Genomic DNA, 18,034 nt, shown 5'->3' on the forward strand with positions numbered 1-18,034 from the left:
AGAAACGTCTGTCTGTACCTCTGACTACAGAATCCCCTAACACAATTGATCTCTTGGAAATCGACATATCCCTCGTTGCATTATAGCCAGTCTCAATACCAGAAACTTGGCTGTTCGTGATACTTTCCCCTGAGAATCCATCACCCCCTACATTTTCCAAAACAGCACACTTGTTTGAAATGGGTATATCCACAAAAGACTCCTGCTCTAGGTGCCGACCTGTCTCACCCTTCCTGGAGTTAACCCATCTATGTGACTGTATCTGAGATATTCCCCCCTTCCTATAACTGCCATCCATCACATACTGTTGCTGTTGCAAATTCCTCATCGCTTCTATCTGTCTCTCCAACCGATCCACTCGATCTGATAAGATTCGCATCCAACAGCATTTATGGCAGATATAATCCGCAGTAACCCTTGAACTCTCTTTAAACTCCCACATCTGACAAGAAGTACATGTCACTGCAAAGGCCATTTTTGCTCCTTCACAATCTACAGACCCAGAAAATAACACCATCTTATTCCTCTACAAACACTTGCCCAGGTTAAATTAATAGCTGTGGCTTATATTTTAAGTTTAATCAAGAGACTTATCTTCAAAAACATATAATCAAGAAAGAATCCACTATACTCACTACTGCAGCCTTTCTCTTGGACAGACTTAAAACAACAATTAACTTATCTGATTCTGTGCTGTGAACTTCGCCCAACAGTTCCTCCAAGATTAGTTGTGAAATTCACAGTTTGTTAATTTTCCCAGATGCACTCCGATGTCCAGCAATACACGAATTCAAACAGCAAAGGCAGTAACTGTGCAGGTTCTCTCTCTCTCTCCTGCACTGTCCTCACCATGTGCTTCCTTTGTCTGCTCTTCTCCCTTTTAAAACTGCTGTTGTTTTGATTTTCTTTCCTGGACATGAACTTTCTTTCATTTTCAACTCATGAACCTTGCTGGTGAATTTTTAATTGGAAAACACACACCAATGGTATGACAATGCACACAGTTTTTGTTTACCATGTAAAACATACTAATTATGATCAGAATAAGTGTACGTGCATTCTGTCTGTTATAAAGAATTTACCCAGCTGAGGGCGATGTTTCAGATTAGGTCGATTGATCATGACCTAAAAACAATCATCGCACTGGTTTGTTACAAGAACTTTAGGAAGATTTCAGGAAATCTCTAATCTCATTCTTTTACCTAATTGTAAGCATATTTCTGATTTCTAACAACACTCCCAGTCCACACCAACACTATAAGAGATATTAAGCTTCTCACACTATGGAACCCCTTGTGCTGACTTAGCCACATGAATTAATGACCACAGTCCCAGATTCATGGACATGTGTAATGCACTCATACAAATCTTCCAATTTCAGTCATGAGCCTGATAGTCTCTTCAATCGGTAAATTGTTGAACTCCAGAAACACTTAGTGGAGCAAGTCAAACCATCAGAATTTCTTAGGAACTGAGTAACAGTCAAAGTTATTTGTGTCCCTGCTGGATTACCCACAGTGCTGTGATCTCTTCTGACTGTCTGCATGTGCCCTTTCACCTCGTCCACCCACTACTACGTGGGGACACAACCAATCATTGAACAGCGACATGGAGAATAAAGTAACTGATTTCCTAGAATTCGCACGGCTTCATCAACACTAGCTGCTGTTGAATGAAATCTGACTCTGCAATATTACTAACCACTGTACAAACCCAGGGGGAGGAGGAGTCAGCACAGCTGCAGGCCCAACACTCTGTTACAAGCGTAAAATGAAACTTGATTCAGTTCCAGGCACTCTGGAATCTTTTCAGATCTTGCTGATCTTTGAGGGGCCCATGCAGGCCCTCTGACGTTCACCTTGTCCCATGTAGTTGCAACACATCACTCCATGCATTATCTAGTACTGGGTGTGGTTTTATTTCAGTACAATGTAGTGTTTCACATAGAGTTGATGAACTTTGCCCCATCTGCCACAGCATAATTTGCCAACTCCTGTGGCAGCAGCAGGTACATGTTGGTTTGGATCTCCAGGGAGCTGATGTTACTGCACTGGTTGCAATGGGCCAGACCGGAAGCCTCCCCCTGTTCCTAGACTGAATCATCGTGACACCAACTGCCAGGTAACTCTTCCCAGAATGCAATTCATGACTTTCAACTCAGGTGTGTGCTTCCCTCATCATATAATCCCAGGAATCAGTGCCAAATGTAGATCATGACAAGTGTAAAGTGTTATCCCTCAGGCAATAAAAGATTCCAGAGTGCCTGGAACTGAATCAAGTTTCATTTTACGCTTGTAACAGAGTGTTGGGCCTGCAGCTGTGCTGACTCCTCCTCCCCCTGGGTTTGTACAGTGGTTAGTAATATTGCAGAGTCAGATTTCATTCAACAGCAGCTAGTGTTGATGAAGCCGTGTGAATTCTAGGAAATCAGTTACTTTATTCTCCATGTCGCTGTTCAATGATTGGTTGTGTCCCCACGTAGTAGTGGGTGGACGAGGTGAAAGGGCACATGCAGACAGTCAGAAGAGATCACAGCACTGTGGGTAATCCAGCAGGGACACAAATAACTTTGACTGTTACTCAGTTCCTAAGAAATTCTGATGGTTTGACTTGCTCCACTAAGTGTTTCTGGAGTTCAACAACTTACCGATTGTGTATTCAGTTGTGAGATTAAGAACAAGCATTCCAGCTGTCAAATCTGATGATCACCCATGCATTCCTTGATATAACATGGAAGAGGTTACGCTACAAAAACAATCACAAACATCCTTTGAACCTGCTGAATATACTTGGGAATACTTTCTCCTGCTGTCTGTAAACAGATTATGAAGGATATAGATGGACAGATTACTCCTGCATTCTCTGTGCTGGTTTCAGATTTCCAGCATTGTAGTATTCGCTTTTGTTTGAGCAATAATGTTTCATGTCATAGACAATTAAAATTCCATTTGGGAAATTTGGTAATCATGTTAAAAAGTCAAAGAAAATCAAATGACAACGTTTCAGTTCAATCCCAAATTAGGAATTGATTTGGTTTTCTCAGAAAAATGGTCCAGAAAGATAGTTTGTAAATGAGGACACGTTCAATTCACTGATTGTGTTTTATATAAATGGGAAGCTATGAACATCCTGACACTGAGCATAAAACTGCTGACTCTTCTCACATGGGATGATGTAATTGCACTATTCCTTCTGTCTGGGTCACAGTCCGGAGTATTCAACTCTCACAAAGGACAGGCTTGGGCTGGGGCAGCTTGTGAATGGAAGAGCAACTGGTGCAGAGATGGGCGTGAGGCCCAATTGAGTTTAACAACTGCATGAGTTGCACAGATCAGGGCTGCTTCAGACCCAAAACCTTATCTATTTACACATGCAATTTACACCCACTAATATCATGTAAGCAACATTCTAAAATGAACATATTTTACATATTATAACAGTTTCAGACAGATGCTAAGATTTGATGCTTTATAAACAATACTCCTAAGTTCAGTTAAAATGGCAATGAACAAAATATTCTGCACTAAATTGGCATCAGTGCTAATAAGAATTGAATTGAACTTTAATATAAAGTTTTCATTCAAACTAGAAGTAGTCAACAATTAAAAATCTTGTCTCACTATATATACTTTATTATCAATATATCATATGGAATAGCAACATTCAACAGCAAAAAGAAGATTGCATCAGATTAGTTTTGACATTGCACAATTCAGGATTTCTCCACTTTCACTCTGAACTGTGTCCTCATTCTGATACACTGTTCCAAAAACACCCAGTGTAACTGAAGTATCATACTCTCTTCTTTTGACTGCCTACTTTACAGCTTTCTGCAATCAACAGTCAGTTCAACAACTTCAGACCATGACGCCTCCTCCATACCTGACATCAACCTTTTCTTTCAACAGTAGTGGTTGGTGGTTGGTAGTGATTCTGCATTTTGTCATTTGTGCCTCGACCAGACATAACTTTTATTTCTTACACTGCTCCATTATTATCTCTAACAAAAATAGAAATTGCTGAAGAAAGCAATTATTTAGCAAGTCTGGCTGCATCTGTGGAGAGAAAGCGAAGTTAATTTTTTACATTCAGCGATCCTTTATCATAGCTAATGGTAGCTAGGAGAAGGTGGCACACTAAAGTCAGAAGTTGGGTGGATGTGGGTAAAAGAATGAGAGGATACGGGCTGGCAGAGCCTAAAGGACGAGAAAAACTGTTGGACAAACAAAGGGATGGGTAATGGTAAGCCAGGGAAGGGGAAAAGCTGGTGATGGAGACCATAAGTGAGTGAAAATGGGTTGGCTGTACTGAAAGCAATGTCAATGTCTGGGGTGTGGAGGTGGGTAAAGGACATGGAAGAAGGTGCTCAGGCCCATTACTCTCTCTTCTGGCCTTGTTACATCATCCAGTTTGTCATTGAATCTGTCCTATGTGCAATGTTAGCACAAGCATTTTCATTGGTTTTTACTTCCTGTTCTCAACCAATTTGCAAGCCATCTTTCAAAACTGTTACATTTTTATGTACTTCCAATTCTGATGAGGGATCATCCACCTAAAGCATGAACTACTTCCCTATCAACAGATGCTGCCAGAATTACAGAGGACCTTCAGTATGTTTTGTGATTTTTAATTCACATCTCTATGTGTCTGCACACAACAGGAGGAATGTGATTGTTTAGCTGAACACATTTGTCATTTGAGGATAATTCTTCTAATTTGAAACTTTGTCATTTAAATTGTCAAACCAGGTAAAATACGTAGAGGTATGGAGGGCATACATCATAAAGAGATGATAACACATTCAATTTCAATCAGGTTGGCGTCACACTCACAAAGGAAATGATGACTGTGCAATAAGTATGAAGGTGAATAGGTAAGATCATTTCTCCAGAGTAGGGGAGTCCAAAACTAGAGGGCATAAATTTAAGATGAGGGGAAAGATTGAAAAGGGATCTGAAGGGCAATTTTTATATACGGCTGGTGCATATATAAAACAGAGGAAGTGGTACATGTTGTTACAGTTACAGCATTTAAAAGAGATTTGGACAGGTACATGGATAGGAGAAAGTGAGGACTGCAAATACTGGAGATCAGAGTCGAGAGTGTGGTGCTGGGAAAGTGAAATGGAAAATTAACAAATTTAACATTTACTGTGAAATCTGAAATACTTTACTAAATGTAAAACTTTTCTGACAGTTTGCAACTTGCTGAAGTCTGCAGTCAAGAGACAGCTTGTCTCTGAGAAACTTTGTAAACATTCAAACTGGCCTTGTGAGCAGTCGATTTCAGATTTGAGCTAAGAAAAACATAAGAACAGTATGTCCACAACAAAGGAATGAAAAAAATAACTTGAGTTTTCCCAGTCTTTGCCCTTGAGACCGTGATAAGGATGGTATAAGAAGAGTTTCTGAATTATGCTCAGGGCCCTTACACAAGGCATTTTTGCCAAGTGCATTGGTTCCTCTGCATTACAGAGGTTAAAATTAATAAAGTTCTTTTCTTTGCTCTTCCTAGTAGCTGACTCGAGTCAATTTAATTTCCACGACAGAAAGCACAGCAGGTCAGGCAGCATTCGAGGAGCAGGAGAATCAACGTTTCGGGCATAAGCCCTTCATCAGGAATCTCATCAGGAATTCATTCAGGTGCATGCATAGCAAAGGTTCCTTTGTGAATGTATTTCAAACGCTTGATGATTCTTGGATCAATAAATTTGGAGTTGGTCTTTGGACAATGGTACTGTCCTTGCATACCTGGAATTGGAATACCTGTGAATGAAATATATAGAACTTAAAGATAGGCATTGATTGCAGTTGTCACAAATTTGGCATTTTGTTTAAGCATTGAATTCAGTGTTAAAGCAAGCACTATATTGTCAATAGCATATACAAACATTAACAATTTATTTCATTAATGATAAATTAACCAGTGCACTGAGATATGTCTGGCTGGTTAATAAGTCAGCAGAAAGACTCCTTCTGTATTACAATGCAATGAAAAGATAAACCTTTCATTAGAAATGTTAGCATACTGTGGGATCGTATTCAAAAAAAGACCGAAACCAGCAGAAATAGCCTCTTTATTCAGAAATTGCAAGTAGTACAAGGTTGAGGCAGCAATATAATCCCGAAATACAGTTCTTACACTAGTCTTTTTATTCACAGTTCTTACATACATTAACCTTCCATTACTATGGTGTTACACAAGGTTTGAGGGGCTTCTGTCCTGGGAGACAAGGAATGGATTAAAACATGTGCTAAATGCTGGCTGCTACTTTTGATAGGATTAAGTGTCTGTCCAGTCTGCTTGCATGATTAAGAGTTATTAGTCCTTTGTCTTTTAAGTTAGTAAGTATTAGGAAAAATACTAGGCCTATATGCTCTTCATAGGATCCCTCAGTGTGGAAACAGGTTGTTCGGCCCAACAAGTCCACACCAACCCTCTGAAGGATAGCTCACCCAGACCCATTCCCCTACCCTATATTTACCCCTGACTACCGCACCTAATTTACACATCCCTGAACACTATGGGCAATTTGGCACGGCCAATTCACTTAACCTGCACATCTTTGGACTGTTGGAGGAAACCGTAGCACTCAGAGGAAGCCCACGCAGACACAGGGAGAACGTGCAAACTTCACACAGACAGTCGCCCAAGGCTGGAATCGAACCTGGGTCCCTGGCGCTGTGAGGCAGCAGTACTAACCACTGAGCCACCATTAGAATAGCAAGTTAGAAGTTATACTTATATGTAATAAAAGAATAAAGGATAGCAAACTGATTACAGCAACTGGATTGTGAGATTTGTTTACTATTTCCCGGTGTGAGTTTCATTCATTCATACAATTTCATGGAAGTGCTGGTTTGTCAGTTAAGTAGATAGTGGCCCAGTTAAAAGATATTCAACATTGCATACTAACTGGGGAAACTGTTTGGTATTCTGAAATCTATTCAGATCTGAGAAATGGTTGGTAAGGGCTGATTAATATTATAATGTTTTGTGGAGACTTGGGAGGGATGGTATTGTTTATAATATTGGCACCTTTTCAGAGGTAGGTTGGCCTAATCACTGCTTGTAGCAAAGGCTGATAAGAATTGAAGATGTGAAAAAGCAGTAATGGTTGAAAAGTTTGTTTAATTAGGAAGGGTTTTTTTAATTTGTTCTATCTTATGATAGTAAAATATACTACAAAACCAAGTTTTTATGAATGAATGAATGAATGAAACCGTGTTATAGTAAATAATGAGTTAGTAAAGGGTTATGAATAAATGAACAGGAATTGGTATTAATGAATATAGTGAGTCAGTGAGTGAGTTAATAAAGATAACTTGTAACACAAAATCTTGCAATACCCTATGCAGCAACAGCACACAGGAGCAGGATGACTGTTGCTGTGTTCATGTTTGATGTGGAGGTGCTGCTGTTGGACTGCGGTGAACAAAGTTAAAAAACATACATCAGGTTGTAGTCCAACAGGTTTATTTGGAAGCACTAGCTTTCGGAGCACTGCTCCTTCATCAGATAGCTGTGGAACAGGATCATAAGACACAGAATTTATAACAAAAAATTACAATGTAATGTAGCTGAAATGATATATTGAACAAACCCAGATTGCTGTTGAGAGTGTGGTGCTGGTAAAGCACAGCAAGTCAAGCAGCATCCGAAGAGCAGGAGCCCTTCATGAGAAATGAGGCAGGGAGCCCCCAGGATGAAGAGATAAATGGGAGGGGGTGGGACTGGGGGGAAAGGTAGCTGAGAGTGCGATAGGTGGATGGAGGTGGGGGTAATGGTGATAGGTCAGAGGGGAAAGGGGAATGGATAGGTGGGAAGGAAAATGGACAGGGAGGAGAGGTCACGAGGGCGGTGCCGAGTTGGAAGGTTAGAGCTGGGATAAGGTGGGGAAGGGGAAATTAGGAAACTGATGAAATCCATATTGATGCTGTGGGGTTGGTGGGTCACTAGGCGAAAGGTGATGCGTCTTCCTCCAGGAGTCGGGTGGTAAGGGAGTGGCGATGGAGGAGGCCCAGGGCCTGCATGCCCTCGGTGGAGTGGGAAGGGGTGTTGAAGTGTTCGGTCACTGGGTGGTGGGGTTAGTTGGTGCAGGTGTCCGTGAGATGTTCTCTGAAGCGCTCTTGTCTCCCCAGTGTGGAGGAGACTGCATCAGGAACAACGGATACAGTAAATAACCATGTGTGGAAGTGCAGGTGAAACTCTGATAGATGTGGATGGCTCTTTTGGGGCCTTGGACGGAGGCGAGGGGGAAGTGTGAGTGCAGGTTTTGCAATTCCTGGGGTGGCAAGGGAAGGTGCTGGGAGGAGAGGGTCAGTTGGTGCGGGAGTGTGGACCTGATGCGGTAGTCACGGACGGAACGGTCTTTACGGAAGGCGGATAGGGGTGAGGAGTGAAATACATCTCTAGTGGTGGGATCTGTTTGTAGATGGCGGAAATGGTGGAGGATGGTGCAATATATACAGAGGTTGGTCGTGTGGAAGGTGAGGACTAGGGGGGTTCTGTACTTGTTGCACTTGGAGGGGTGGGTTTCGAGGGTGGAGATGCAGGAAGTGGCATCATCAACTACGTGGGAGGGGAAATTGCAGTCTTTAAAGAAAGAGGCCATCTGGCGTATTCTGTAGTGGTACTGGTCCTCCTGGGACCAGATGTGGTGGAGGTGAAAGAATTGCTATTAAGATTTCATCTTTTAGAATGGGCCTAATCTAAAAGATGAAAGACTTAACAGCAATCTAGGTTTTTCTCAATATATCATCTCAGCTCCATTACACGGTAATCTTTTGTTATAAATTCTGTGTCTTATGATCCTGTTCCATAGCGATCTAATGAAGGAGCATTGCTACGAAAGCTAGTGCTTCCAAATAAACCTGTTGGACTATAACCTGCTGTTGTGCGATTTTTAACTGCATTCATCTTTGACTTTGTTGCTAAACAGATTTCTATTGAAGGATCTTTTGTCTATTTTAGTACCACACTCTCTGTTTAATCAAGTTCTTCTGAAGAGAGATCCAATAAGCTCCTACTTATTGAGGTAGACAAACAGGGGGCTGGGAGAACACGGCAAGCCAGGCAGGATCAGGAGGTGGAGAAGTCAACATTTTGGGGGTTGACCTCTCTTCAGGACTGGGGTGGGTGTAAGGGGAGCATGTTCTTTTGTTTTGCATAATCTCGAAAAGTGAAAACCATTGAAATTGTGTCAGGGAATCTCTCTGCTCCTCAGACGACATTTTTTCATTAGTTTGAATTATATTGTCAATTTTCTGCAGCTCGCCTCAATCACGGACATGTTATAGATTCTTAATTAAATATGTCTGGATTTAAAATAACTCATCATAATTACATTCAATCAGCTTCACTGTAAGGGAGATCTAGGTGCTAGATCTACTGATCTAAAGTTATTTAATGGGTGACAGATGCAGTAATCTCCAATTTCCACCCCACTATCATTTTTACTGCAATATTTCAGCCTTTTACCTTCATTAAAAGGAGTAGCGTTAAACAACGAACAATTAAATATTGATCTATTCAAGTATAAAAAATTTGATGATTTTATTGATGTTCCTCATGCAAGGAGCATCAGATAATTTGTAGAGAAATCCAGTTCCTGATTTTACACCTGATCCATATACAGAAATCAAAGAAAGCACAGACCAGTTGGTGGAAGTAAAGCCCGTAATTTACAGGAAATCTTTCTTCCTTTCACTGGCTGTATTTAATGATGTGACTCTTTCCACTGTCATGAAGATGTGCTATGTCAAATTTTGAATAATCATTTCTTTAGATGGTCATATATAGAACTTTTTAAAAACTGCAGCTTTGCAAAACAGACATGAACTTAAAGTGGCTGCTCTTTTGAGCACGTGAAGTCACATGGTATTCCATTGAGATACAAAGTCTACTGTGACCCCATTATAAGCAGGTGGCACTCCTCTAGGTATGAACAGCTCCTTCCTAACCCATCAATATTGTGAATGGATGAGTTAATAGGGCTGAAAGGCAAGTCAAAACAGACTGGGCTGTGATCTCTTACGACCCTAAAGGTAACAAGGGGCTAATCATCCCATGCACAGCAGCAAGCCACCCTCGTGGATTGTTTCCCAGACATCTCTAGTGGTTTCTCCTTTGAACAATATTTAAGGACAAGAGGGCACCTGTGGCACAGTGGCTGGGTTTAAGTCCTATCTACTCTGAGTTGTGTCATAATTAATCAGAACAGGTTGAATTTAGAAAACTACACAAGGACAGGGGTTAACATAAACCCTACTGTAGTCTGCAAGTTGAACTTAACAACAAAAACCAAATGTAAAAAAAAACTGTCAAACATCCAAAGATTACAGGTTAAGTGATGAAATTGTTCAGAGTGTTTAGGGATGTGTAGGCTAGGTGGATTAGACATGGTAAATCTGTGGTAATAGGAATATAGTAGAGGGCTGGTTCTGCGAGGGTCGGTGTTGTCCCAATGGGTCAAATGGCCTCTTTCTGCACTGTAAGGGTTCAATGATTCTATGAGACCATCCCGATTGAGGATGAACGTGTAAAGAGACTACATGCCCCTGGCGAAGACGAGGTGGCTGAAAATTCTGAAACCAAGCGTCTGAAGAATTGTGATGTAAATGAGAAGGGACCGGTTAAGGGGCGAAAACCATTGAACTTTGGTTGAAAGAGATGATTTCTTTTGGGCAGGAGCATGCAGGATCAATGGCTCTGCCCGGGAAGTCCTGTACGTGGATTTTGGGAATGTGGTGGAATGGGGCTGTGTGCGGTTGGGGGACTGTAAGCTTGGAGGCAGTGGGGGGGGGAGGATGGGATGATCCCAAGATGAAATGCGCTTCATGACCATAGTGGATACAATGACCTGATGTTCCATGATGGGGTCATGATCTAGGGGGGTGGTGACAGAAGGAGATATCTGAGAACTGGCACTCAGCCTCCGCAACATACAGGCAGTATGCCAGTCGGCTTCGACAAGTTGGACCGAAGGGTCTGTTTCCATGCTGTACATCTCTATGACTCTATGACAACAACTGCACCACCCTTGTCGGCAGGCTTATTTACAAAGTCAGGATGCAGTCAGTTCAGAAGAAGATGGCTTTGAATGGGGTGGGCATGGCAGAGAAATTGAGGCGACTGTTGACAGTTCTCAATGAACAGGTGGGGTTCAGATAAATGGCTAGATGCAAGTGTCCAGGTACACACCTTGCACAAGTTATATTAGCTTCTCTGCTCAAACTGGAAGCACCTGTTGAAACTGTGAGTACATTGTACAATCCCATTGATACCCACTCTGGGGGAAGGCCTTCACTAATACTTTCAGATCCAGGTCTTACACTTACCCTATCAATCCTTGTTAATCCATGAAAAAGCATGAGGGACTGCCTACTGAGGGATGGAAGATATCATTCCTTTCAAAGCACAAAAGTTTACCATGGTCACTGTTCACATGTTCGTCAGTTCTGAGGGGGTGGCATGGTGTCTCAGTGGTTAGCACTGCTGCCTCACAGCACCAGGGTCCCAGGTTCGATTCCAGTCTCAGGCGACTGTCTGTGTGGAGTTTGCACATTCTCCCCATGTGTGGGTTTCCTCCGGGTGCTCCGATTTCCTCCCACAGTCCAAAGATGTGCAGGTCAGGTGAATTGGCCATGCTAGATTGCCCATAGTGTTAGGTGCATTAGTCAGAAGGAAATGGGTCTTGGTGGGTTACTCTACGGAGGGTCAATGTGAACTTGTTGGCCCAAAGGACCTGTTTCCACACTGTAGGGAATCTTAAAAAAAAGTTACACCTTGAGGTTGGAGCTGTGCGAACTCTCTCTCTGGCTTTGTACGGTGACTCATAGCATTCCAGAATCATATTTCATTGTGAACCCGTGTGAATGACAGGAAATCAGGTAATTTCGGGTAGAGGTCTCATTGTGTAGCTGCCGAAAGTCTAAATCTGCCCCTTGGGTATATTCATGCCTGACCACCCTGATGTGATAATGTTGCAGCTTTTAAAAATGCTTTGCGGGTGAAAATCATTAATTTAACATCCACTGCATTTACAGTTGATCCTTGAACATTTTAAGTCAGCAAAATTCTGCAGCTTGCCTTGTCAAGTCGGAGGATAGTCCATTTCTTGTAAACCATGACTTTTACTTTCTGCGCGTGCTTGCTTCCCAGGGATCAATGCCAAGTGCCGAAAGTGACATTGTACTCTGGGTCACCTGCAAAATGCGGAACTAAAATTTTCCACAGTCAATTCGAAATTATTCATTTTGGGGATGAATATCTAAAATATAATCTATTTTAATTTGTGGTAAGTGATTGCTGAATATTTCTGAAACATGTTAATTATTGTGTCAACAATGCCGATTGAAGAACAAACAATCAACATAAAGTCTGACATCAAATGATTTTAAATATCCGCAAGAACAAGAAGTTTAAAGAAATTTCTATTCCAGAACTAAAGGTGCTGCATTCTCAAACTAAAATTTGCTTACAAGTGGCATCTCTAAACAAATCCAGAATGACATTTTCACAACTTCACCTCTTTCCAAACCTTAACATTCAGGTCCAAGAGTCACGTGATAAATTATAGTTAATGAAAGACAGAAACACTCCCTGTAACTAAGAAGATGCAGTTCCATTGATTTGTTTTGTATTTACTGTTATGTTGGTGAGAAGCACCCCAGTGGCTGAGGTGTACAATCTCAAACAAAAACAGAAATTTCTGCTAAAACTCAGCAGGTCTGGCAGCATTTGTGCAGAGAAATCAGAGTTAACGTTTCGGGTCCAGTGACCCGTCCTCAGTATAATCCAGAACTGGATTATTCTGCAGAATACCTGATATTAATCTACCTTAAGAAAGTCAATAAAAAGCATGAAATTAATGAGGCTTTGATTTCAGTAATTTTTAATTACGATTAAAAGTTAACAAATAATGAAGGAAAGGTATTATTACCACTCTAATTGACTTGATTCAATGAGAATTTGTAAAAATCATTGAACTTTTTGTTGGGTGTCTTTGAAAATATTATTTATCACTCAGTAGTAGATCTGGTTCTGGATCAGTGGTGCTGGAAGAGCACAGCAATTCAGGCAGCATCCGAAGACAGGTACCTATATCATTTCTACAGTGAAGCTAATCAGTGGACAAATTTGACACAATGAAATTCATCCCCCCACATCTTTTTTTTTGCATTTTTGCCAAATATGATATTTACATTCATTTTGTGAAAGTTGTGATTAACTTCTTAAAATCTAAATTTAATAAATTCAGCTTACATGACCTCCCTGTTACTGCAGTGAATTACATACCATGGTGAATCTCATTAAAACTGCAAAATGAAAGAAAGTTGATTCAGGAGCAGGGAAATTCCCTACCACAGAATTTTGACAGCTTTGATTGGTTGAGATTACGCAAAATGAAAGTAAGGGAGCTCCATAAATTGGAGCTGATTGGACCTGTCTTTAGCAGAACTTCATTCAACGGAGAGAGTGACACTGAAGTAGACAGAAGATCTTCAGCAAAAAAATCTATTCAGCAACAAAGTCAAAAATGAACAGAGCAACAGCTGTACTGACTGCCATCCTGCTCCTGTGTGCTATTGCTGCACAAGGTATGTCAGTATTTCTATCTTGTGTTTTAGATTTTTAAAATCAATACAATGTGGAATAATGTCTTTCAGCTGATTTATTGGACAAGTCTGTGTGGTAGTTCATTGTTCATTAAAGAATTAAACAGACAGTGATGGTACATGCTATTGATAATGTGATGCTTGTTGAGTTCAATGCTTAAATAAGATGCCAACATTCTGCTAAACTGCAATCAAAATCAGATTTGAGGATCAATTTATTTCATTTACAGGCATTCCAATCCCAGGTAATCAAGGACGGTGTCTGTGTCCCACGACCAGCTCCAATTTTATTCATCCAAGCGCTATCAAGAATTTACAATACATTCCCAAAGGACCACATTGTGAGACACAGGAGATAATGTAAGTAAATGGGTCAGAATATCAGCTTTAATGTTCCTTATTTTCCTATTTCAATTTAGATGGCTGTAACATTTTTATGAACATGTTGGATCATCCGCAGTTTCTTTACGTAACAGATTTTATGAATTGTTTGTGTCACTGATTTTAACCTTGCATGAGAGACATCCAAATTCTGTGAATTAGATTTTGACGGTTTATGTTCTGTTCACAGCATCACCAAGAAAAATGAGCAGAAAGTTTGTGTGAACCCCAATGCCAAGTGGGTGAAGATTATCATTAAATCCAGAAAAGGTTGGTGCTTCTAAACATTCATATGTTATCTATGAATAAACATGCTTGAATGTAGTGCTTTTCTCCAGCTCCTTCGCCAAGGCTTTAATACCAGTCTGCTGCCCAATCGTGCAGGCTCCTGGTGCATTCTGTTACTCTGTCCCTAAATCTGGTATTTACATGTGAGTTGTGACTGAATGCTAACAAGCTATTCAACCACAATTGCATCAGGTCTAAATCCTGCACTGTTCTCAACATCACGCATGCGTGGTAAATCGAAGCAGAGGTGGGGTGTCTCTGGTTAGTAATCAGGTGTAGGAATGCTCAGCGATACCATGCTCCAGCTGCCATGGTTTTCATACCTTTAGCAGCCAGCTGAGATCAGACAATTCAATATAACCCAGTGATCAAAACAGGGACTTCAACTCCTTTTCATGATTCCTTCCCTCACAGTCAGCTCCATGATATTCTGCTCTGCACTGTAAAGGCAACAGGGCATAATTCTTAAACATTTTGTTAACTGTCCTCACTATCAAAATAAATACAGTTGACAGAAAATAAAATAATATTTCATTTAATTGTATTTCAGGTTCCAGACGACATAACTAAGAATTGAAGCTGTGATGGGATTCACTTGATTGCCCCCCCACGGAATTTGCTGTACAGTGAACACTGAAATGAAGAAGCCCTGTGCAGGGCACTCACTTTCTGATATCACTGTTCGATATGTTGTTCGAGCAGTTCCCCTGTACTGATCCTCTGGAATGTACTTCATTGTTTAACCTACTTACACTGTAATTGTAATTGTCTACACAGAGCCTGAGAAATCCGGCTGCTGTTGTGAAATGTTGTGCCGTGCTGGAGAGCTTCTTTTTACAGGATGTGATTTGTACGATTATTCTGAATGTGGTCTGGCACTGGAGCAGATACTGTACAACTGAAAGCAATTTGTTAACTTTCTCCATTAGTATTGGAAAATAATTTCCAATCGTCAGAAGGTGTATGTGATCATGAAAATAATAATAGACTTGTGAACTTAGGGAGGAATCAAAATGAAACATCTATTGGTTTTCAAATATTATTGTTTCAGGTAATGTAATCAGTGCCAATTTTTCAATGAATTGACTTATTGACTGTTAGAAAATTATTTCGCTAGGTTTGTGCGTCACTGCCAAAGCCAGCACTTATCCCCCATTCCTTTATGCACATGTGAATGTGCTGGTAAGCGACTTTGAACTGCTGCAGTCCTTGTGGCTGTGAGGAGTGGAGAGATCTGATGACGAAAGGGACGATAGTGCAAGGCAAAACAGACAGCAATGGGGCAAGTGAAGGAAAAAGCTGTGTTGTGAGGAGGTGTAAATGGGAAAATACAGAACAGGGGACAATTCACTAATATCCAATAAGAAGATGGAGGGGCGTGGCCTATGATCGGAAACTGTTTATCATCGTGTTGATTCTGGAGGCTGTAAAGTGGCTAGTCAAAGTTTGAGATAATCTTTCTTGAACCGATGCTGTGCTGTGTAGGAACAATATAGAAGAATGAGGACATAATATTCAGAGTAGGAATATGGAAGTACTATAGATTGACATTGTCTCAAATTTGGCTTGTAACTTAGTTTGAAACAGTCTTTCTTTACTGTTGAAAGCCTGTGCATTTCTCATGATTTTACTGCAGTGTTTATCAATCATTGACTTTTTAAGAGAACCTCTGGACTTTGTTTATATATCTAAGCACCAAACCCGAAGTCTGGGCTCAGTCTGTACAGAACTTTTGTGTGTGAAATACTTACATTTTGGAAGATATATGCTGCTTTTCATGTAATATTAACCAAAAGTAATGGCATTTCTAAATAAAACTCATTTCTGTGCAGTGACACTTTTCAGCCTGGAATTATGCTGACCTCAGAAAACTTTGTGTAAAAGTTGTATTATGTATATAAACTGTTTTTGTATATTTTATCCTTTAAATGTTTTTAAGAGATGAAAATAAAGAAGATTTCATGAAGAATGCCTTGTGGCCATTTCATAACCTTCAGTAAAACAACTATACCTTTCTGGATAGGTATATTTCGTGTATGATTGAAATTAATACCCTGTTCAGGTCAGTCTTTGAAAAGCATGAAAACAGACATAATATTTGCACTATGAAAGATATAGATTACAAATTAGTTCAATCTCAATAGGTTGTATCATGGGTAGTCACTGAACTACTCCCCCAGAGTGGCACCACTGTGAACTAAATGAACTGGATGTTAAAGTGTAACTTTATCAGAGTCCATGGTGGGACAGTTGTGAGCTTATTCCCTCCATTCTAGTCTTGCTTCTTACTCGCATTCCTAGCATCTCCTCTCCGCTATTTCCTCCAGCACGCACTAACTTTCATTAAAGTCTGGTCAGATTAGACTGAGGTCACATTGTGGGGAAAGAGGTTCTATTAGTTTAAGGATCTTTGATATTCATTAGCAGGGTATTAATTTTCTCCCCAATTAAATATAGTAATAATCCCTCCGCTGAAGACAGCACAGGTTAATATATCTGTTTGCAATATCACAAAATTGTTACAATGCAGAAAGAAGCCATTCAGCCCATCACGATAATGCCAACTCTGTGAATGAGCATCTCATTTTGTACAATTTTCTTGACCTCTCCCCTTAATTCTTATAAAAGCAAAATAATGTGGATGCTGGAAATCTGAAATAAAAACAAAGTGCTGGGGGAAACTCAGCACATTTAGCAGCAGCTATGGAAAGAGAAATAGAGTTCATGTTTTGAGTTCAAAATGTCTCTTCTTTAGAATTGTGGATTTGAAGCGATAATCCTGATTCTTTCTCCACACTTGCTGTCTGTCTTGCTGAGCTTCTCTAAAACTTCCTGTTTACATCCCCTTAATTCTACTGTACAATTCCCGTTTAAATACCGCAACTGGACCTGACTCCACCAGACTCTCAGACAGTGCAACCCAAGCCCTAGCTACTTGTTGCATGAAAAAGTTTTGCCTAATAGCACTTTTGTTTCTTTCACAAATTGCATTAAATCTGTGCTCTTTCATTCTCAATCATTTCAGGAGTTGCAAGATTTTCTCCCTATTTACTCTATGCAGATCTCTCGTGATTTTGAGTACTTCACTCACATCTCCTTTCCCCTTTGTCTTTGCCAAGCAAAACAGGCATACAATCTATCTTTGTAATTGAAATTCCTCAGCACTGGTTTCATAAACATCACCTGACTAACCCTCTGACCTGACCTGACCTTAAACATATAAAATTATGAAGGGAAGAGATAAGATAGAAGTAGAGAGGATGTTACCATTGGCAGGTGAAGCTAGGACAAGTGGGCATAGCCTCAAAATCCGAGGGAGCAGATATCGGACTGAACTGAGAAGGAACATCTTCACCCAGAGGGTTGTTTATCTATAGAATTCTTTGCCCAGTGAAGTAGTTGACACTACTTCAGTAAATATTTTTAAAGCTAAGGTAGTTTTTTTTGAACAATAAAGGAATTAAGGGATATGGTGAGAGCGTGGGTAGATGGAGCTGAGTCCACACAAAGATCAGCCATGATCTTATTGAATGGCGGAGCAGGCTTGAAGGGCCGGACGGCCTACTCCTGCTCCTAGTTCTTATGTCCTTATGCTCTTATGACACTTTTCTAATATGTTAGTTGCTAAACCATGAACTGTCATTTTCCACAATAGCCATTTATGTGGCATCTTACTGAATACTTTTTCGAAATCTAATTAGAACACGCCCAATTTTCTCCACAGTATGTTAGTTCCTCAAAGAATT

At 40.5% G+C, this 18,034-nt stretch overlaps 1 protein-coding gene across 1 annotated transcript; it reads left to right on the forward strand.

Moving 5' to 3' along the window:
- The first annotated feature begins 13,471 nt into the window (after positions 1-13,471).
- Positions 13,472-16,123, forward strand: LOC122553046 (interleukin-8-like). The gene is made up of 4 exons (XM_043696518.2): positions 13,472-13,601; positions 13,850-13,979; positions 14,191-14,270; positions 14,839-16,123. The coding sequence occupies exons 1-4, from the start codon at positions 13,541-13,543 to the stop codon at positions 14,856-14,858; spliced, it is 291 nt and encodes a 96-aa protein (XP_043552453.2). The 5' UTR covers positions 13,472-13,540; the 3' UTR covers positions 14,859-16,123.
- Positions 16,124-18,034: the final 1,911 nt, after the last annotated feature.

This window comes from Chiloscyllium plagiosum, unplaced genomic scaffold (assembly GCF_037043375.1).
Source record: "Chiloscyllium plagiosum isolate Xiang-an unplaced genomic scaffold, Cpla_swu_hap1 HiC_scaffold_1, whole genome shotgun sequence".
Classification (NCBI taxonomy): domain Eukaryota; kingdom Metazoa; phylum Chordata; class Chondrichthyes; order Orectolobiformes; family Hemiscylliidae; genus Chiloscyllium; species Chiloscyllium plagiosum.